The 22,660-nt window shown below is 42.1% G+C and overlaps 1 protein-coding gene across 1 annotated transcript; it reads right to left on the reverse strand.

Moving 5' to 3' along the window:
- Positions 1–7,774: 7,774 nt before the first annotated feature.
- LOC119308841 (pathogenesis-related protein PRB1-2-like) lies at positions 7,775–8,554 on the reverse strand. Its single transcript, XM_037585003.1, has one exon. The coding sequence runs from the start codon at positions 8,463–8,465 to the stop codon at positions 7,971–7,973; it is 495 nt and encodes a 164-aa protein (XP_037440900.1). The 5' UTR covers positions 8,466–8,554; the 3' UTR covers positions 7,775–7,970.
- Positions 8,555–22,660: the final 14,106 nt, after the last annotated feature.

Raw genomic sequence — 22,660 nt, forward strand, 5'->3', positions numbered from 1 at the left:
GGCGGCGGTGGGTGGGCGGGTGCGGGCATCGGCGGTAGCGTGGGCGGGTGCAGGCGGCGATGATGGTGTGGGCGGGTGCGGAAGAAAGGGGATCGAGCGAGAGAGTGAGAGAGAGAGGAAAGAGATGGGAGCAGCGGCTCTGTATACGCGAATTAGCTATAACGCGTCTGGGCAAAACGCACTATAGCTAACTTAGCTATAGCGCCGGTTTAGCGAAAACGCGCTACTGCTAATTTTTTCTTTTTTTTTCTTTTTTTCTTTTTATTTTTCTTAGCTATAACGCTGCCCTGGCAAAAGCGCGCTACTGCTAACTTTTCCTTTTTCTTTTTTTCTTTTTCTTTTTCTTAGCTATAGCGATGCACTGGCAAAAACGCGCTACTGCTAACTTTTTATTTTTATTTTTTTTATTTTTCTTTTTCTTTTTCATATTCCACAAACTTCCTTCTTTTTATTTTACTTTTATTTCTCTTTTTAATTTTATTATTCTTTTTCTTTTTCATTTTTCTTTTTCTTTTTCTTTTCATTTTTCTTGTTCTTTTTCATATTCCAAAAACTTCCTTCTTTTTTATTTTATTTTTATTTCTCTTTTTACTTTTATTATTCTTTTTCTTTTTCATTTTTCTTTTTATTTTTCTTGTTCTTTTTCATATTCCACAAACTCAGAGGTTTAATTTGGTCTGTCGTTTGAGCAATACCACTGTTACCCTCCAGATAATAATTAGTATAATATATATCTTACATCATTTGACCGCTGTCGGCGGTATACAAAATAGCTAGACACACACAAACTTTGGGATTAGTTTGTCAGCTTGGGCGACGATGATGCTTCAGATTGATCTTCTTCCCTCTTTTGTTCGTTGTCGAATAATTGAGCCCATGGCCGTGACTGTTCCTTCTCCACGGATTACGATCTTTCGTAGGTAATGTAGTCTTCATTCTTCTTTTGACATATGTTTCATCGTCATCAGCATCATCTTCCCTCATCGGATCACCGTACTGGTCATAGTCTTCCTCGTTGGCGACTCCATTCATTTCGGCGATGCTCCTTTTGCTTCTCCTCACGACAACACGGCGGGGATTGGTCGGATCAGTTATGAAGAAACATTGTGTCACGTGTTTAGCGTGTACCCATGGCTCATTTTTGGCGATGGTGTTGATGGTACCGATATCATCGGAGTCGGGTATACACATGGTAGTGAAATGTCGGTTTTCTCTGTGTACATTTTTAGCCCATCTGACACGGAACATCGTCGCGCTATGCAATCCAGAGTAGTTAAGCTCCCATATCTCTTCGACCCTTCCGTAATATCTTTCAATTTCATTCCCGGTCATGGCTTCCATCGTCACCCCTGAGTTTCTGTCATCACTGTTTATATCTTTCTCCTCCGTGTAGAACGTGTATCCGTTGATATCGTATGCTTGATAAGTCGCGAGGTTGGTCGAGGGGCCATGTGCTAAGGCGTATATGAGTGTTCCGTTCGGACAACCCTCTTCCGCGGATTAGCCAGAACTCACTCTTTGAACCAACGCAAGAAAGTGGAGTTGTGCTCTCTAATAACTTCAGCGTCCGTCTTGTGCACCCCACGGTCACGATACTTCTTTGCGATGGTCTCTTTGTGCAGTGACACGAAATCTTCTAACACATCTAGGTGTTGTAGCACTACTAAGTTTGCCCTGTCAAGGTCGTTTTGTCGGCCCGAGCGTAACACATTCACATCTCTATGACCGTTGGTGGGACCTTCGCCTTCGAGCCTTCCATAGTGCTTGTTGACGGGCAAACCAACAACATGGTCTTTGGTCAGATAACTCTCACAGAAAGAGATGCACTCTTTGGTCAGATATCCCTGGGCTATGCTTCCATCTGGACGGGACATGTTACGAACGAATCCTTTGATGACCCCATTCATCCTCTCGAACAGCATCATGCTATGCAGGAATGTCGGCCCTAGGTCGATGATATCGTCCATGATGTGGACACATAGATGCACCATGACATCAAAGAACGCGGGCGGAAAGTACATCTCTAGCTCATTCAGTATGACAACGATCTCTTCCTGTGGCCTATGGAGTTGCTTCACATTGATCGACTTTCGAGAGATAGCATCAAAAAGTGGCATATGTCAGTAAGTGTCTCACGCACATGTGTGTCCATAATCCCTCTAAGTGCAACCGGGAGTAACTGCATCATCATCACATGACAGTCGTGAGACTTCATCCCACTGAACCTTTTTTTTCTTAGTGTCCAGATATCTGCTTATCTTCCCACAGTATTCGGAACTAACTTTGATTCCGGCAAGGCACTTGAACAATTGATCGACCTCCTTCGGATCTAAGGTGAAGCAAGAGGGGGGGGGGGCAATATTGTTCTTCCTTCTTGTTTACTTTTTTGCCCCTATATTTCGTCTCCGTCTCGGTCTTGGTCTCCTCTGATGACCTTTTACCGGGCATTTGGAGATCTTTCCTGATTTTCAAAAATTCCAAGTCTTTTCTTGCCTTCGGCCCATCCTTGGTCCTCTTCGGCATGTTCATCAATGTTCCAAGCAAACTCTCAAGGATATTTTTTGTGATATGCATTTGATCAAGGCTATGAGGCGTGTCGAGTATGGGCCAGTATTCCAAGTCCCAGAAAACAGATCTCGTCTTCCATATCTTGCAGGGGCTCCGGCGCATTTTTCTTCGTCTTTCCCAGCGAGGGGCACTCTTCCCAGTTCTTCAACAACCCATATATTTCTGCACCGCTACGCTTACGTGGAGGACCTCGATGCTCAGCCTTGCCATTGAATAGATCTCCATGCTTTCTCCATGGGACATCCTTCTCGAGCCATCTTCGATGCCCCATGTACATGATTTTCGAAGACCCGCCATCTTTCGATAGCTGCAGAGAAGTTGTATCATCCATGCACCTTGTGCATCCGCAATATTCGTGGCACACCTGGCCGGAGAGATAGCCGTAACCGAGATAGTCCTGCACTGTCGTGATCAGCGCGGCTCTCATGTAGAAATACTCTCCTTTGCTTGCATACCATGTCTTGGCCGGCGTTGTCCATAAGGTCTGTAACTCCTCTTTCAGTAACCCGAGATACAGATTTATATCATTTCCCAGTTGTCTCGGCCCTTGAATAAGCATAGCCATGTGTATGTATTTTTCCTTCATGCACAACGAGGGGGAAGGTTGTACATCCATACAAACACGGGCCATGTGCTATGATTGGTGTTCTGGTTGCCAAATGGATTCATGCCATCACTACTAGCACCAAGCACGATGTTCCTTGGATCATTTGCGAAAAATTCAAATTCAGCATTTAATGCTCTTCACTGGCTAGCATCCGTGAGGTGTCTCAGCTTCGGTTCATCTCGGTCATCTGGCTTCACCCTCTCCGCGTGCCAGCGCATAAGCTTTGCTTCCTTAGGATCTACGAAATACCACTGTAGACGCGGAGTGATCGGAAAGTACCATACAGCTTTCTGTGGAGCTTTCTTTCCGGCCTTTTTATATCGTGAAGCATTGCACTTTGGACAGATGGTTTTTTCCGCGTGCTCATTCTTATATATGATGCAATCATTGATGCATGTGTGATATCTAATATGTGGTAGATCAAGAGGGCACACGATTTTCTTTGCCTCCTCGACACTAGTAGGACACAGGCTTCCTGCGGGAAGAACCTTCTTTAGGTACTTCATAAGCTCATCCAGGCTTGTATCTGTCCATTTGTTTTTTGCCTTCATCTTTAGAAGTTCTAGTGTGAAACTCAAGCGGGCCACCTCAGGATTATTGCAACCATCATACAAAGGAGCCATCGAGTCTACCTCTAGTTGCGCCAGTTTGACCTCCTCTCTAGAAGCAGCTCTGTCGCTAGTCGTCTTCTTGCGAAGCAGGTCTCGAACATGCGGGCCCCGCATGGCTGAACTTAGTAGCGACGAAGACGGTGGCATGTCCGCGTCTTCTCCGCCTTGAACTGCCTCTTCGCCATCGACATTTCCGAGGCCGTCTTCCTCTTCGGGCACATAATCGGTTATCTCTTCATCTGGTGGCCCCATGTCGTTATTTCCCGCCCCGTCGACGTCCTCATCATCATCCTCCTCCTCCTCCTCCTCATCATCATCATCATCATCATCTTCACTTATCCACCGAGTATGGACATGCATGAAACCATGCATGAGCAGGTGCGCCTTGAATTTACCACCCTTAAAGGGGTCGAGCCTGACTCTTCCTTTGCATTTTCGACACGGACATAAAACATCCCTCAGTCTTTTTTCATACATGTCATCCACAACGGATTGCCAGTATCTTTCCACCATCCTTCTATTGACCTTCATGATCACCTGCGGGCGGAGCAAATATTATAACCACGTATATATGCATGCATGGATCAAATTCATACAAAAATTCGGCATGACCTTCCCTAAACATAGGACATATTGAGTTTGCATGCCCGAAATTCGCCGAAACGGAATTGAAATCGACAATTCGGGAAAACATAGGCAACTCATGTCACCCACATTATTTCATCAAATACACAATGTAGGCAACTCAAATTATGCCACACACAATTCGGTATATATATATTCTCATATCACCCATATATATATATAGTTTCGGTCCTATCCACACAAACACCTTTTTTTGCTCACCTATGTGTCGAGAGGGATATTGAGCACCTTTCTTCTTAATTACCTAGTAGCTCTAGATATATAGCTCTAACTAGCTAGCTAGCTAGGGAGAGAGAGAGAGAGAGAGCTAGCTAGCTAGGGAGATAGTGGGAGAGGAGAGGGAGAGAAGAGGGAAGGCATTAATGGAAGTGGGAGGAGGGAAAAGAAGAGGGGGAGGGAGGGCTCTAATGGAGGGGTGGTGGTGGGGGAGGATTGAAAGGAACAAGCAAGGTGCAAGGAAAGGGGGAGAAAGGAAGGGGGAAGAAGAGAGGGGAGGAAGAAGGGGAAAGGTGGTAGGTGGCTGGCGGGCATAGCAGTAGCGCGGGTCACCCAGACGCGCTACTGCTATGGCAGCTTGCAAAATAGCTACAGCTAGGGGTGTACTATTTATAGCACGGGTCAGAAACACACGCTACTGGTAAAATGTTATACATAGAAAAATTAGCAGTAGCACGCTTAGACAAACAGGCGCTATAGATCCTAAACTAGCAATAGCGCAGGTTGGAGGACAGGCGATGCTGCTATGTTTTGACCAGGGGGTGTGGTGTGTTACACTTAGTAGTAGCATGGGCCTAGGTAACAAGCGCTGCTGCTAAATGATACCAATATCGCTGTTTGTAGCCAGCGCTACTACTAACTACTAGTAGCGTTGGGTTGCAAACAAATGCTACTGGTAAACTTCTATCTATAGGCATTTTCCTAGTAGTGGGAAGAGGAAGAGAAGTGTGTGGAATAGGCGCGTGGCGAGCGCCGCAATTTAAAGGCGCGCCGGAAGCGGTGCGCCAAAAATAGCGCGCGAGCTGCCGCCTTTTCACCCGTGCGCGCAAACGGTTCCCGCGCGCGCGAGTTTCCCGCCACCGCTGGAGCGCGCCGAAACGTCCCCCGCGCGCAAAAAACTCAGTTTACCGCGCGTGCGCGCCTTTTTGAGCGGCTGTTGGAGATGCTCTTAGGCTGGTCATAGTGGGGAGTAATTCATACTAGTGTCATGCATATGACACTAGTCTAAGTTACTATCTTAATGAGGAGTAGTAGTGTTATAGATGTCTTTATTTATTAGCTTGTAGACTCATCCTTTTTCGGAAAATGCTATGTTACAGTGACTCTAAACACTTCTTTCCTCATTAACTACATGCCATATAAGCAAAAAAAATTGAAATGCGCTATGTTACTACCTAAGTTACTCCCACTATGACTAGCCTTACTGGTTTAACGTAAACACCCAGGTGGAGGATTAGGATTGGAGATTAGGGGAGGAAGGGGCCCACCCCCATGAAACTCAGGGGAAGGGTTAGTTAGGAAATTTACATAAGAGTTTTCGTAGGCTACGAATAGTTGCATGCAAAAACAGAGTAATCATAATATGATTTTTATTTTTTTATCTTTTGTTGATTGCATCAACTTAATAATCGCACCCTTAGTTTCAAGGACTAAAACGATCCCGTCTTTGTCTCATTCTTGTCGATGTTCGTGAGACGACTTTTTTAAAGGTGAGCAAGCCTCAATATTATGTGATTCATCTCCTTGAATCGAAGTGTATTGACATTGAGCCGGGCGCTATCTCATGTGCTCTCGCTTCGCTGTGATATCTGCTTGTGCCTCCTTGTAGTGGAGCTAAATGACACCATTCCCTCGAGCGCCAGCAGCTGCCTAGCAGCGACCTACTCGAATATTTCATCTGGGCGGATGGCTGACTGTAAGCGCCATATCGCTCATCTTATGCCTCCTTAACAGTGAGGCGGCATGGGGCAAGTGATGGCCAATATGAGCTGAGTCGGCGAGGCCTCTCCTACCCATATGGGATCTGCTTGTAACCGTGCTTAGCATCCCAATCCCAAACAACAGGATGTGTTTTGGCATAAGAATCATCTCACTCATTGAGGAGGGCGGAATCCTCTTATGTGGCCTCCTACGCTTCGCGGCGATCCCACACCTTCTCATCAACGATATCGACGGTTTCCTCTGTCGCTTCTCTCCTCCTCTTACAAGGAATCTAAGTCCAGTCATGAGATGGCATAAATGAAGATAATTTGGCGATAGTATCCGACCTCCTTCGCACCTCCTTCTTTGGAATTAGGACGGTATTTGCCGAGTTGAGCCAATGGAAGCTTGATGTTTGGAGCCTACTGAACTGGTGGATCACTCTCATATCGTTGTCGCTAATTATGTGCCAACATTTCTTAAAGAAGCTCTCGGTGAGGCCATCCGGTCCCGACGCCTTGTCCTCAGGCATTGTCGTCAATGGTGGCCTTGACCTCCTCCTTGGTGATGTTGTCATCAGTGCCATTGAAGTCGACCACTTTGAAATTAAGATTCTTCTGGTTAATGTCCATCGGCCTAGGTGGACCTGTCCCAAGGCACTCTCAAAGTGATCGTGAACGATTTCCTCGTTGATCTTGTGTATCCACATGTTGTTTCTCCTTGAGCCGGTGGATGTGATTCTTTCTGCGTCTTGCATTGATAGGCACATAGTGAACTTCAAGATTTTATTATGAGCAATTTTACATTACTTGGTAATCCTCAAAGATGGGCAAAATTACCAATGAAATCTAAGCATTCATCTAGGAGGGCAATTTAGTCCTTGTATATTTGTATTGCGGTATCTTTGCCTTATCCCTAATCAATAGCCCTTCACCAAACGACAAGTTCATGATCGATCGAGTTCAAAGGAGAATCCCCGCTCGATTAGAGGTTAGGTTTCAAGATTTTATAAAACATGAGATTGGATTTCCCTTGTTGGGGGTAGAGAATTAAAACATTCTTTTGATCACTAGACTTAAATGAAAATAAATATATATTTTTACCCAAGCACATTATAATTTTTTAATATTTCATTTTAAAATATGAAGGTAACCTTTTTATTTACCCTTAAACATATGGTACTCTGCTTGGATTTTTCAGGTGATATATACTCCTATTTACTCCCTCCGTCCGGAAATACTTGTCGGAGAAATGCATAAAAATGAATGTATCTAGAACTAAAATACGTCTAGATACATCCATTCCTCCAATAAGTATTTCCGGACGGAGGGAGTAGTTGTGTTGTAGTCTTGTAGAGTACCAGTGAATAACTCAATATCAGCTAGAGATTAAACTAACTGTAATGAAACTATGAAAGGTTCATATATGTTTCAAGGTACCGTAAAAATGCACATTATTTATTATAGTCCATGATGGACAATACATGCTTGTTACGGCATTCCTTTTATTATAGCCCCTCTAGCTAGTTACAGTACATAGGAACGTGCATGAATCCTTGCATGGGTGCTGCCATGCAAGGAACGAGGGACTACTGGACTATATGTACTGCGAAGCAATCGCAGTTAGTATGGTTTCTGTCCAACAACATTCCCGGCGGGCTCGTAGTTGCAGGTGATGAAGACGCCGCGGTTGTTGTTGCAGACGACGCGAGCGCAGCCGATGCTGGTCGACGCGCGCCACACCACCTGCGTGTAGTGCCCGCACACCTTCCCCGACGCGCAGGTGTTGGACCCGTAGTTGTAGTCCTTCTTCTCGTCCACCCACAGCTTCACCGCGTCCGCCGCCTTCCAGTCCGCGCCGGCCGGCCCCCAGAAGATGTTCTCCCCGTAGGGCCCGCCCGAGTGCTGGAGCTTGCAGTCGTTGATCCTCTGGTTGGCGTAGCTCTGGGCGAACCCCTGCAGCTTCGTGCTCCAGCTCACCGCGCTCACGCCGACGGCGGCGCGGGCGGCGTTGTGAGGTGAGAGGTAGTCCTGAGGCGAGTTCTGGGCTTGGGAAAGGTTAACCATGGCGGCCGCCATGGCTAGGGCGAGCAAAATGGCCAGCTTGGGCGTCTCCATTACTTCCTGGTTCGGTGTCTAAAAGGTTTCTACTATGTGCCTGCACTATAGCTAGCTGCGTATGTGTAGGCCGTAGCTAGCTAGCTTTGCCTTGCTTTTGTACGTATAGCTTGGGTATAGAGGGGGTTTTATAGTGGATTTGTACGAGAAATTTCTGCAGTTTGCGTGGAAAGTCTACCACCATGGCAAGGAATTTTCTAACACTGGCAAAGAATTCCACGAACAAGACATGCATGAGGCAACTCGGTCGAGTCAGCCATTTGGATCTTGTTACGAACGGTGATAGCCAGCCCATCCAACTCATGGTTAATCTACGCTCCTATCCACAAGGAGAAGCGACGAGGCCGTGGGTGGCTCACGTATGTAACGTACGGATGGTTCCAGGAGGAGCATGCATACTTGGACTATTCCATTGTTTTGCCCTCAAAGTTGATAGACCACGAACGCTGGAGATCGTGTACTGCCGCAACTGCAAGAACGTACGCATTACTGGATTCTTCTACGTGGACGTCACTTTCTGTAGGAAAATGGGACGCGAGCGTGAAATATAACAGCGCCCCTCTCCCCCTCTCTCTCAACCTTACTAACACTTGTAAAAAATTACGCAGAAGCAACTGTGCCTGAGTCATGTGCAGGGACAAAATTCAGGCATAGTGGAGGCGAAGAGATTTTTATTTTTTTAGACCTTGTGACCGACCGGTTAAATAAACATTTACAAATACAAGGGCAAAGAAAACAAATCAACCAATACCAGCTCTAGGAAACATCATCAAAATAAAATTACAAGTTCCCTTCTATCCAAAGACAGATCTACTCTGTCTTCTTCTGTTTAACTCTGATTTGACAGGCCCAAAGTCCTTCTTTGAGGTAATACTTCCAACCCTCAATATGTACTACATCAGCTTTAAAGATCTTATTATTTCTGACACACCAAATACCCCAGCATCCCATAAGCATAATATCTAGAGCGAAGTCTTTAGGTAGAAGTGAGGTGGCAAGTTGAATTTCATCAAAAGCCGATATACCCTTCTTTCTGTTTGGAATGATATGATCCCAACAATAGAGGGAAAATGGACAGTTCCAGAAGAGATGAATAGATGTTTCATCAGTCTTATCAGATCAGAGAACATAGCTATAACTGTCAAGGTGCAAAGTCATGCGCTCGAGCGTGTTCCTGGTATTATTCTTATCATGCAGCAAGAGCCAAAAGAAGATTTTCTGTTTGGGTCTGCATGATGTGGCTCAAATGTCCTTAAAGATGTTGTGAGCAGTGTTATCTCACATAATGTACTTGTACATTCTCATAGACCAATAGTCATGTCCCATAGATAGAGGTCTTTGGTGTAGGTGTTCTTGCAAAGTCTGAAACTGTTGGAATGCTTGCAGAGAGAGTGGTTTGTGGAACAAGTCTTCAGTTTCGAGAGTGTTTAGGGCCTGTTGTAAGGATATGTCCCTGTTGATGGCAAATGAGTATAGCTCAGGGAACCCACCAACCATCAGTCCAAAAATAAATGGTGTTGCCAGCCCCAGGTTTGCAGACTAAAAGTTGTTTGAAGATGGATAGAAGTCTCAGAATAACTTTCCACCAAAAGGATCCAACCATCCTATCACCAGGAAGAGAGTGTGAATAGTGGGTTTCCCGGATGATGCTAACCCATGGAGAATTATACTTGTTGAGAAACTTGTGCATGAACTTCATGAGCAAAGCCTTGTTATGAGCGGTGATATCTAGCACTCTTAATCCACCTTGAGCCCGGCCGATTAGTGACGTCATCAAAACGCTTAGCATCCACCGTCAGTGTTCTTTGTCACTGTCAAATTTTTGGTTCGGTGCGAAATGTCACATTTTGTAATGTGATGGTTTTTCTAGAGCTATGACACTAAAGTGGTGGTTTTGTGCATTTTACTCAGGTGTGTTTGGTGTCGAGGCATTGTCTAAATCATCAGGTTGTAGGCCTGTAGCTATCAGCAAACTCTGGTATTCTTTCTAGTTCTAATATAATAGAATGGGCAGAACTCCTGCCGCCATTCAAAAAAGAAAAAAAACACCCAAAACTCTTCTAGGTATTACCGGCAACTAAATTTTCATCATATGGATTATAAAGTTGGTCTTGCAACAAGTGGCGGCGAGTGGCGGGCTCTAACCCAAGCCAAGAAACTTTGTGTGAAGGTATCATAGCTCTCACATTAAAATTGACTGGCTAACACGACACAAAGAAGAAATCTCAACAGCAGTCAGTGGACAGCTTCTGAAAAATTGCACGCTTCCATCAATCAAGATATTTCCCCTACATAAGGAGAATGCAACAATGATAATGTTTTGTCAATTCCAAGGAACTGAAATACTTGAAAGTTTCCTACTACAATCAGAGAAAATAAAACATTTAAATTCGTGGAACGAAATACAAATCAGCCCAAGATTGATTGTCACTTAATACAGTTCATACTTGAGAACAAAATAAACAGAGCGCGAGATTGCTGGTTCATGGTAAGCAAGCTCGGATCGTGGGAGGCCATGGCAGCTGGTACACGTACTCTGGCCCGTAGTACTTGTTCTCGTCGTGAACGCGCTTACACTCCATGGTGTCGAGGTCGATGGAGATGAGCCCCACGCAGTTGTCTGTACAAAACACGACAGACCCCTCCGCCACCGAGAAAATCTTCTCCAGCATGTCGACGTTCAACTCACCTTCACCTTGAACCTCACGGATCAACTGCTGCAGTTGGACACTCTTCTCCAGCACCCATTCATCCCTGCCCTCTGATTGTGTGAAGACCTTGAGATGGCTCGCGCCCCGGTGGGCAATGCGCACCTTGCCACCGGCGCAGCGTACAACCTCGAGCCTGAAATACCACATGTCTTCCGGGAACAAGGAACGAGAGAATTCCTTTGTGTCTTTGTCAAGGACAATGATTTCGGCGTCTACGGTCCTCCAGTAGACATACCGGGTGAAATTCCGAGCGAAGTATAAGGCTGGTCATAGTGAGAGTAACATAGGTAGTAACATAGATGCCACATAAACAAAAATGATGATGTGGCAAGTAGTTAATGAGGAGAGAGGCAAATAGAGTAACATAATATGTTACCATCACATAGCGGTTTCCAATGCATAATGAGTCTACAAAGTAATAAATGAAGGCAACTATGTTACCACACCTATGACACTACCCACTATGAAGGTAGTAACATAGACTAGTAACATATGTATGTTACTAGTCTAGTTACTCCCCACTATGACCAGCCTAAGCTGCTCTCGGGCCTCACGTGGCTGTCTGCCGTGATCCGCGCCATGGTCCAGAAACCCTCGCTGCCGGAGGAGAATGAACACGCCCTGGCAATGCCATCCAACCGGAGCGCGACTATTATTCTGAAATTCGACAGGCTGATGCGCTCACCCGTCTCGTCGCCGTCGCCGTCGAGCAGGAAGGCGCCGCAGCAGAGGCAGCCCTCGAGCCGGTCCGGGCATGGGACCACCCTGCTGCGCCGCGTCAAGGGCTCGCAGACGACGAGGTCGTGGAAGAGAGACGGCTCCTCCTCGTCCTCGGCGTCCGTGCACTGATTCAGGAGGACGAGGCCGCCTCGACTGTCGGCGATGTCCCAGGAGCCGCCATCGCAGTATGGGAGAAAGTCGAGCGAGAAGTGCTGCGGGAGCATGTCGACGGTGTCCGCCGACGGCGAGAGGGAGAAGACGGGGTTGCATACCGGCGGACACGACCCGTGCGTACGCTCATCGACGCGGTAGTGTCCGGCGACGACAGGGGAGGCGCGGAGAGATCGGAAGCGGCCGAGGAAAGCGCCGTCAGCGATGATACGGCGCCAGCGCTTGCACGTACAAGCGGCACGGACGAGGTGGAGTGAGGAGGGGAGGCGCAGGAATACTAGTTCGAGCAGCTCGTCGGGAACGTCGTGCTCGGTCGCGGGCGACGGCGCCGAGATCTCACTGCAGTCTCCCTCCATTTTTGCCACCGGAAACCCCGGGCCTGGGATGCTCTGGCGGCGGCGGAGGAGGAACCCTTGGAAGTTTTCGGGACATCTCAGCAGTCACGACTATATATATTGCCACAATATGCCTTTAAGATCTGACCCACCATGGCCTAATCAGCCCACCAGTGATTACCATGTTTTCCAGCCCATCACGAAATGTAGGAGGTAGGTCATCTCGAGAGCTCTGTCGAGCGGACGCACAGGCGCGTCTCCAGCTGGGCCGGCCCATTCGCGCAATACAGTGAAAAAATCACAAAAAACTCTGCTCGAGAGAGGTATCGAACCAGGGACCACCAACTTTCAACGAACGAGCATAGCCATCGCGATAGACAACCTTCCTTGATTTGATATGGCGTTCGGAGATAAATGTAAAGGAGGCCCGAACATTTTCTGAAATTCCTAACGCGAAAATAATTTTGAAAAGGTGTTTCTTAAAAAGCGAACACTTTCCAAATTTTAGAAGAAAAACTAAAAGGCTTGAACAAATTTTTGATAAACTGAACATTTTTTAAAATCCCGAACATTTTTTGAATTTAGAGAACAAAATTTGTACATGAACATTTTTTAAAGCACGAACATTTTTTTAATCTTGAGAACAAATTTTTAATCAGAGAACAAATTTGTAAGCGAGGAAATTTGAGAACAAAATTTGAACATGAACATTTTTTAAAGAAACGGACATTATTTTAATCTTGAATACAAAATTTGAAACAGAGAACAAACTTGGAAGCACGGATTTTTTTTTTCAAAGCATGAACATTTTCTTTTGAATCTTGAGAACAATTTTTGAAACGTAGAACAAATTTGGAAGCGCGAACAATTTCTTAAAGCACGAACATTTTTTGGATATTGAGAACAAATTTTGAAATAGAGAACATATTTGAAAAATCCCGAATATATTTGGAAGCGCAAACATTTTTTGAAAACCTGAACAACAAATTTGAAGTCCGGTACATTATATTAATTTCGAAAGTTTTGCACTTTTTTTGTGTAACGAGAACAATTTCTAAAAAAACTGAACATTTTATGGAAAGGCAAACAAAATTTGAATATTTTGAAAAAAAAAGAGAAAAGAAAAAGAAAAAGAAATAATAAACCAAAGAAAGAAAACAAACAGTAAAAACGAAAATATTTTGAATCTTGAGAAAAAATTTTGAAATGGTGAACAGTTTTAAAAAATCCTGAACAAATTTGGAAGCACGAACAATTTTTTGAAGCACGAACATTTTTTGAATCTTGAGAACATATTTTGAAATGGAGAGAAATTTTGAAAAATTCCGAACAAATTTGGAAGTCTGAACAATTTTCTAATGCACGAACATTTTTTGAATCTTGAGAACAATTTTTGAAACGGAGAGAAATTTTGAAAAATCCCGAACAAATTTGGAAGCGCGAACATTTTGTGAATATGTGAACAAAAAATTGAAATTCAGTACATTTTCTGAATTTCAGAAGTTTTGTACTTTGTTGTGTAACGAGAACAATTTTTGAATTTTGAGAACATTTTTTGGTAACACGAACAAAATTTAAATTTTTGATTTTTTTTAAATGAAGAGAAGAAAAGAAAAGGAAATAAAAAGAAAATCATTAACATTTTGTAAAACTATGAACATATTCTGAAAAAGAAAAATAAACTTGAAAAAGAAAGTGAAACAAGAAATAAAAAACGAAAAAATGAAAAAGAAACAGAAACAAAAAAAAGAGAAATAAAAAAACGATAGAAAGCCGAAAAAGAACCAGGAAAAAACGATACAGGAAAAAAACCCGGTTTAGGGAACCTTCAGGAAGATTCCCAAAACCGGTTTGAACGCATTATGTGTGGGCCGGCCCATTTCTTCGCTCGCTGCGCTGCCCCTGTGCGATGGCTCGACAGTTTGCCGCAGCGAGCGGCGAATAGGATTTTCCGGTCATCTCAACAATACCCCTAAAAAATTGGGGAGCTCCTAGAGAGCTCCTATGCGACGCTCTCTCATCAAGTAGTCGAGGATCGCACAGGGATCGATGAAAGAACATTGCAAATCCTTAAGAAAACTCAAATGCTGATCTGAACGTTTTCAAAAATTCGAACACAATTTTTTTTTCAAAAACAAAACGTGAATGTTTTATCAAACATGAACATTATTAGTATTTTTATACAAATTTTAAGAAAACCACACATTTTTCAACACACAAACGAATTTTGGAGATGCGAACATATTTTTTAGAACGGAAACATTTTTAAATTACCCAAAAAAACTTAACAAGAACAATTTTTTAAATTTCAAAACCAAATTTGAAAACATGAACAACTTTACCACGCGAATATTTTTTGAAACTCCAGTTTTTTTTTCAAAAAACCAAACATTTTTTAGAATTTGCAAACAAATTTGGAAATGGAACATTTTTCGAAACTCCCAACAAAACTTCTAAATATAAAAATTTTGTAAAATTTGTGAACGAATTTTGGAACAGGAACATTTTTTAAAACTCCCAAACAAACTTTTGTAATTCAAAACATATTTCGAAAAGCATAAAGAAAATGAACCATTTTTAAATTCTGCACATTTTTTAAAATGCGAATTTTTTTAGAAAATTCCAAACATTTTTTGAAAAAACAACAACAAATCTTGAGAAAACAAAGATTTTTATGAAAAAAGAGAGTAAATTTCGTAAAAGAACAAAAATTGAAAATATGAACAATTTTTGAAATCTAGAACATTTCTTAAACAAGTGAACAAATTTTGGAATTCTTTTAAAAAATATGAACAATTTTTGGAAACACGAACATTTTTTGAAATTTGAGAATAAATTTTGTAATTGCGATCATTTTTTTAATATAGGAACAAAATTTGTAATCGCGAACAGTTTTTGAAATTCTGAACAAAATTTCAAAAACACGAATATTTTTAGAAAAAATGATTTTCTAAATTTGTAATTGTTTAGAAAAGAAGCTAAAAAGAGAAGAGAAAGAAAAAAGAACATTTTTCTGATAGATCAAAACATTTTTTGAAATTTAAGAACATTTTTCCGAAAACACAAAAAAGAAAAAAGAACACCAAAAAAGAGAGAAAAGAATAAAAAAAAGAAAAACGGAAAAAGAAAAGGAAAAACCAGTTCAGGAACCTGCTAGAAGGTTCCCAAAACCGGGAAAAACCGGCTGGAACCTTCCAGCAGATTCCCAAAACCGGGATCGGTGGAACTCTTCTTCTAATGGGCCGGCCCAAGCGGATCGTTCGCTGGAATACCCGCTGTGCGGAACCCCCGACAGTTCGACGCAGTGAGCGTCAGCTAGGGAATTCCGAGCTCCTATATGGCGCGTGACGCGCTGGCGAACATGCCAGCGCGCACCCGTCCGCTCCCGTGCGCCCCTAGTGGGCCGGCCCACGAGCGGGGCTGAACGCCCCAGTTTTTTCTAATTCTTTTTTTACTATTTTTTCTTTTCGTTTTTCTTCAAAATAATTCGTAATTTAGAAAAGTGAATTTCGTAGAAAAATGTTCCTGATTTAAAATTTATATGAGCATTTTTCTACTAGTGATGGCATTTTCGTAATTTATGTAAAATTATTTATTTTTATGAACAAATTTATATGAGCATTTTTCTACTAGTGATGAGCATTTTTTTATATTTGATGAACAAATTTTTTATACGATGAACAATTTTTAAACTTGATGAACAAAATTTGTATTTAAGAATATTTTTTGGAAAAATGGATGAACAAAATTTGAATTATTGAACAAAATTTGCCGACGAACAAATTTTGTGTTTGGAGAACAATCTTTGAAATCGATGATGAACAATTTTTTTAATTTGGTGAACAATTTTTCGAATCGATGAACAAATTTCGAATTTAACAAACATTTTTTGAATTTGATGAACAAATTTTGAACTTTTACGAACATTTTTTCAATCCGATGAACAAAAAACGAATTTTATGAACCCATACAAATTTTGTAAGAAAAGAAAAAAAGAAAATGAAGAAATTTTTAATTTGATAAACACATTTTGAAATCGATGAACAAATTTTAAATTTGGGGAACAAATTTTGAAATTGATGAACAATTTTTGAATTTGGTGAACATTTTTTCATTTCAATGAACAAATTTTGATTTTTGATGAACATATTTCAATCCGATGAACAAAAAAGGAATTTTATGAACAATTTTTGAATCGTTGAGCATTTTTACATAGTGCGAACATTTTTTGAAATTTGATACAAAAATATGTTCACGAATTTGGAAAGAAAAGAAAAAAAGCAAAAAAGGGAAACAAAAAAGAAAAAAGAGAGCTAAAGGAAAAACAAAAAGAAAAATAAATGGGATATGGGCCGGCCCAGACGAGCGCTCCAGCGAGCCAGGGGGGTGCGCTCCTGGTCGCTCAGGGGCGCCCTATGCGCCGTATAGGAACCCGCAAAGAAAAATGTCTCAACCGAACTATACCCCTAAAAACAAAGGATCGCCTCAAGAATTTCTAAATGGCCGGTTACTGTATTGGGACGACCCGTTAACTCATAATTTTAATTTTTAGTTTTAGTTTTAAATTTTAATTAGTACATTTTTAAATGTAGGTAAAATTGTAAATAAAATAATAATAAAGTTATATACATGCATGAAGGTGATAATGAGATGACGTGGATAACACAATATGCATCACGTGCTAGCACTGTCTTGCTAATTTGCCAGATTTTTATATAATAGTTAATAATTTCATATTTTTAAAGAAGACCGATAATTTTAAAACTAATGAGGGTGCTAGGGTAACAATGTCCACACCTGGACGCTATCAAAAGCGATGTCCATGCTTGGACACTGTAAAATGGTGTCCACCTTGCTTAATCCCGTCCACCACGGTCAAGGTTCTCCAAACAAATGATTATCGAGGCCAAGCGGGAGAAGACACCACCCTCCCCCACCGATGTGTGTGCGTAGGTTTGATTGTCGACATATGAAGTGGCGCAAGTATGTCATGTTGGATATGTAATTGCCGCAACCATGGATTGGCTATAGATATCAAGATTTGGGATGCACCTTCCATTAGGTCACAACATTCAACTAGGAGCGACTTCAGGGAGCGGGAGCGAGGTGGTGCAGCCAAGGAACATGAAGTTGTGTCTATGTAGTTGCAAAACCATTGGTAAAACAACACGATTTGTGGGCTGAACAATGATAATCTCAAGACAACAAAGAAATTTTGCGTTGCCATCAAGTGCATAACTTTTCTCCCTGGCTTTCATTTAACCGGGACGTGGGACAAGTTTGCCTGGTAGTGTCGACGTATCATGCATAGTATTAAAATATCTGGTGTAATAACCTAAAATAAATTGTTGCTACTGTTTGGTTTAACTGGACCATTGTACTGAAATTATATGTTAAACTATCAATCTAGACGGAAGAAATGGATATGTACAACACTTAGCAGATAATTTATGCAAGAGGAATATCTTATGTCTGTTCTTAAAATACCTGGGCTGAAGTGGATATACACTGTACTAACCAGCATTTTGTAGAAGGTTGGGTAATCCAACCCGGGTAAGGTGGATGTAATCCACCAGCCTTTACTTAGGCACTACCGTCAACAGGTGTCCTGCTCTCGTGTATTCGTTGTGTGCTATAAATAGCCTTTAGGCCGCACAGAGCAAATGACCTCACCCAAATTTCTTCACCCCTGTGGTAGCGACTAGAGGACAGCTACTCATTGGAGAAATCTATGAGAGATTGAAGACAAGGAGGTTAGAGCTCAGATTTAACCTAGCAGGAACCACATCAAGGCAAAACTGTGCATATTAGTCTTCTTTCTTAATTGAACTCTTGATATATTTCAGTTAATATAATTGATCGGTAGCACTAATATCTCTACACATGAAAATAAGTGATGAGTTATCAATTATTACGACTCCAATAACCGTCGATGAACATATGACAGGCTAATCAAAATGAACATTTGAATAGTGTGAGAATGTACACCGTTGTGATCATGGTATGTATGGTATATCAAGCCCATGGCGGTCGACACCTGAAGTAACGGTACACGACTAATTTAGTCGGTACTAGAGTGGGATGGAAATATGCCTCACACAAGTAGGGGACTCGTCGTCGTGATTCTCGAAGATAGGTATTACCGTTGTTGGAGATTATGACGGTCATTAGTATTTCTTTGCATAGATTATCTTTATAGTATCCTGTGAGGTAATAGGGGCTAAACCATCTCTACCTTATGTATGTTAAATTTGTCACCTGTTAATTCTTGCATGATTTAGTCTTGCTGAGTATGTCCCAACATACTCACTATTATTTCTCTCTGATATGCGCAGTGTGTGCGGGAAGTGGGCATGGCGAGGAGTTAGAAGAATATGAGGAATAGATCAACACCTAGACCAGGGTGTTAGATTAGGAGTCTTTGTTTAACCCTTAAATAAAGTGAGATAAGAATAAGGAGTACATGTGCACGTGGTGGGGCTACACTAGTCTACTAGTTTGTCTCCGGTTGTTTGACGATGTAAGTGATGACCCACAAGTGTAGGGGATCTATCGTAGTCTTTTCGATAAGTAAGAGTGTCGAACCCAACGAGGAGCAGAAGGAAATGATAAGCAGTTTTTAGTAAGGTTTTCTGCAAGCACTAAAATTATAGGCGATAGATAGTTTTATGATAAGATAAATAGTAATGAGTAACAAGTAAACAAAGTAAATAAGGTGCAGCAAGGTGGCCCAATCCTTTATTTAGCAAAGGATAAGCCTGGACAATTTCTAATAATAAGAAAAGATCTCCCAAGCACACATTGGGAATTATCGTCAAGCTAGTTTTCATCACGTTCATATGATTCACGTTCGGTACTTTGATAATTTGATATGTGGGTGGACCGGTGCTTGGCTACTGCCCTTACTTGGACAAGCATCCCACTTATGATTAACCCCTATTGCAAGCATCCGCAACTACATCAAAAGTATTAAGGTAAACCTAACCATAGCATGAAACATTTGAATCCAAATCAGCCCCTAATGAAGCAACGCATAAACTAGGGTTTAAGCTTCTGTCACTCTAGCAACCCATCATCTACTTATTACTTTCCTATGCCCTCCTCTAGGCCCAGTAATGGTGAAGTGTCATGTAGTCGACGTTCACATGACACCACTAGAGGATAAGACAACATACATCTCATCAAAATATCGAACGAATACCAAATTCACATGACTACTAATAGCAAGACTTCACACATGTCCTCAGGAACAAATGTAACTACTCACAAAGCATATTCATGTTCATAACCAGAGGTGTAATAATATGCATTAAGGATCTAAACATATGATCTTCCACCAAGTAAACCAATAAGTATCAACTACAAGGAGTAATCAACACTACTAGCAACCCACAGGTACCAATTTGTGGTTTTGGATACAAGATTGAATACAAGAGATGAAATAGGGTTTGAGAGGAGATGGTGCTGGCGAAGATGTTGATGAGAGGATCGTTGGTGATGACGTTGGTGATGATTTCCCCCTCCCGGAGGGAAGTGTCCCCGACAGAACAGCTCTGCCAGAGCCCTAGATTGGTTCCGCCAAGGTTCCGCCTCGTGGCGGCGGAGTTTCGTCCCGTAAGCTTGCCCACGATTTTTTCCAGGGTAAAAGTGATGATATAGCAGAAGATGGACGCTGGAGGCCCACCAGGGGCCCCAGGAGATAGGGGCGTGCCCTATAGGGGTGGGCGCCCCCCTGTCTCCTGGACATGGTGTGGGCCCCCTGGCCTATTTCTTTCGCTCAGAAATTCTTATAAATCCCAAAAGGTTGTTTCGTGGAGTTTCAGGACTTCTGGAGTTGTGCAGAATAGGTTTCCAACGTTTGCTCCTTTTCCAGCCAAAATTCCAGCTACCGGCATTCCCCCTCTTCATGGTAAACCTTGTAAAATAAAAGAGAATAGCCATAAGTAATGGGATATAATGTGTAATAACAGCCCATAATGCAATAAATATTGATATAAAAGCACGATGCAAAATGTACGTATCAACTCCCCCAAGCTTAGACCTCGCTTGTCCTCAAGCGGAAGCCGAAATCGAAAAATATGTCCACATGTTTAGAGATAGAGGTGTCGATAAAAATAAAATACGGACATGAGGGCATCATGATCATTCTAATAACAGCAACATATATAGATTTTGTCATATGATTTCCTATGCTCAAGTAACAAGCAATTCACAATGTCAAGTATGGTTCAAAAACTTCATTGGGAACTAACAAACTATAATCTCGGTCATTGAAGCAATTGCAATTTATCATAACATCAGAAAGAGTCAACAATAGAGCTTTCCAGCAAGTCCACATACTCAACTATCATATAGTCTTCTACAATTGCTAACACTCACGCAATACTTGTGGTTATGGAGTTTTAGACGAACACTGAGAAAGATAGGGGCTTATTGTGTTGCCTCCTAACTTATTCACCTTTAGGTGATGTCAACAATAATAGCCCATGCTAACGAACATCCAATTGGATATGTATGTCATGATCTTTCAAACACGAAGAGCTTGCCAAAGGATAAAATGAAAAAGGGAAAGGTGAAGATCACCTTGACTCAAGCGCAAAATAAAAGCATAAAGTAAGAACATGAAGTAAAAGATAGGCCCTTCAGAGAGGAAAGCAGAGGTTGTCATGCGCTTTTAGGGTTGATGCATAAAATCTTAATGCAAGAGAACGTCACTTTATATTTCCCCTTGTATGTGGACCTTTATTATGCAGTCCGTTGCTTTTATTACTTCCACAACAAGTTTGTACAAAGCTTATTTTCTTCACACTAATAAGTCATACATAATTAGAGAGCAATTTTTTTATTGCTTGCACTGATGACAACTTACTTGAAGGATCTTACTCAATCCATAGGTAGATATGGTGGACTCTCATGGCAAGACTGGGTTTAAGGGTATTTGGAAGCACAAGTAGTATTTCTACTTGGTGCTAGGAATTTGGCTAGCATGAGGGGGAAAGGCAAGCTCAACATGTTCGGAAGGTCAATGACAACATACTTTAACTGAGATGTGAGAAAACATAAACCATTACGTTGTCTTCCTTGTCCACCGTCAACTCTTTTAGCATGTCATACTTAATGAGTGCTCACAATCATAAAAGATGTCCAATATAGTATATTTATATGTGAACCTCTCTTTCCTTATCAGTTCCTATTAATTGCAACAATGACCAAAACTACGTTTATCAACTCTCAACAATTTTTATGCCTCATACTTTCTATAGGTGAAGTTATCACTATCCATAAGATCAATATGAACTCTTTTATTCTTTCTACTTTCTCAAGATCATAGCACATAGCAAAGCCCTTGACTCAACACTAATCTTTATTATAGATAACTCGCGGACTCGAATACAAAAAGAGATCACAAAGCAAAACTCAAACTACTTGATATCAAAACTTCAATCCACTAGATCAAGATACTACTAAAAAGATCGAACTAAATAAAGCGATAAAGATAGGAGTGTGATGGTGATACGATACCGGGGCACCTCCCCCAAGCTTGGCAGTTGCCAAGGGGAGTGCCCATACCCATGTGATTATTTCTCCTTCTTCACGGTTGGTGTTATGATCTTCTTGGCGATGATGCCCTTCAGGATGCGGTTCTCCTCCTCGAGCTTATTGACTTGTTGTTTGAGATCCATAATATCTTTAAAGAGCTTACCCGTAACGGCCAAAGCTCCTTTTACCCAAGGATGCTGCATAGCTTCTGGAGAACAAGTGAAACTCTTTTTCATATTTTCATAAGAAAGAAATTTAGAATTGGAAGGGATGACCGAAGTTGGAACAGCCACGCTCGGTAGTTCCCCTATCATGAATTCTGCTCGGAGCCGAGAGGTGACTTCTTGATCTTCTTCCATGGCATATATCCTTTTCAAATCAGCCTCAATCTCCTCCTCCGTTGATGGTCCAAAGTGGTAGGCATCGCTATTCGCTCCTGGACCTGGCGTTGGGTGAGACACCCGACTCTCCCCAACTGACTCCTGAGAAGACATCTTGCTTAATTCTGCAACAGGAACAACTCGAAACGAAAACAGAGGATATTTGCATGATACAGTGGTCAAAACCTTCGGGAGTATATATAATGAATTTTGACCGACGAAAATACGTAACATGCAAGAAAACGGAGTCTGGGAGGCACACGAGGTGCCCACGAGACAGGGGGCGTGCCCTACACTCTCGTGGGAGCCTCGTGTCCCTTTCGGACTACTTCTTTCTT

The sequence above is a fragment of the Triticum dicoccoides genome, chromosome 5B, assembly GCF_002162155.2.
Source record: "Triticum dicoccoides isolate Atlit2015 ecotype Zavitan chromosome 5B, WEW_v2.0, whole genome shotgun sequence".
Classification (NCBI taxonomy): domain Eukaryota; kingdom Viridiplantae; phylum Streptophyta; class Magnoliopsida; order Poales; family Poaceae; genus Triticum; species Triticum dicoccoides.

What these genes read in the sequence shown, in the direction of transcription:
- LOC119308841 (XM_037585003.1), bottom strand. Translation starts at nt 8,465, where the DNA reads ATGGAGACGCCCAAGCTGGCCATTTTGCTCGCCCTAGCCATGGCGGCC.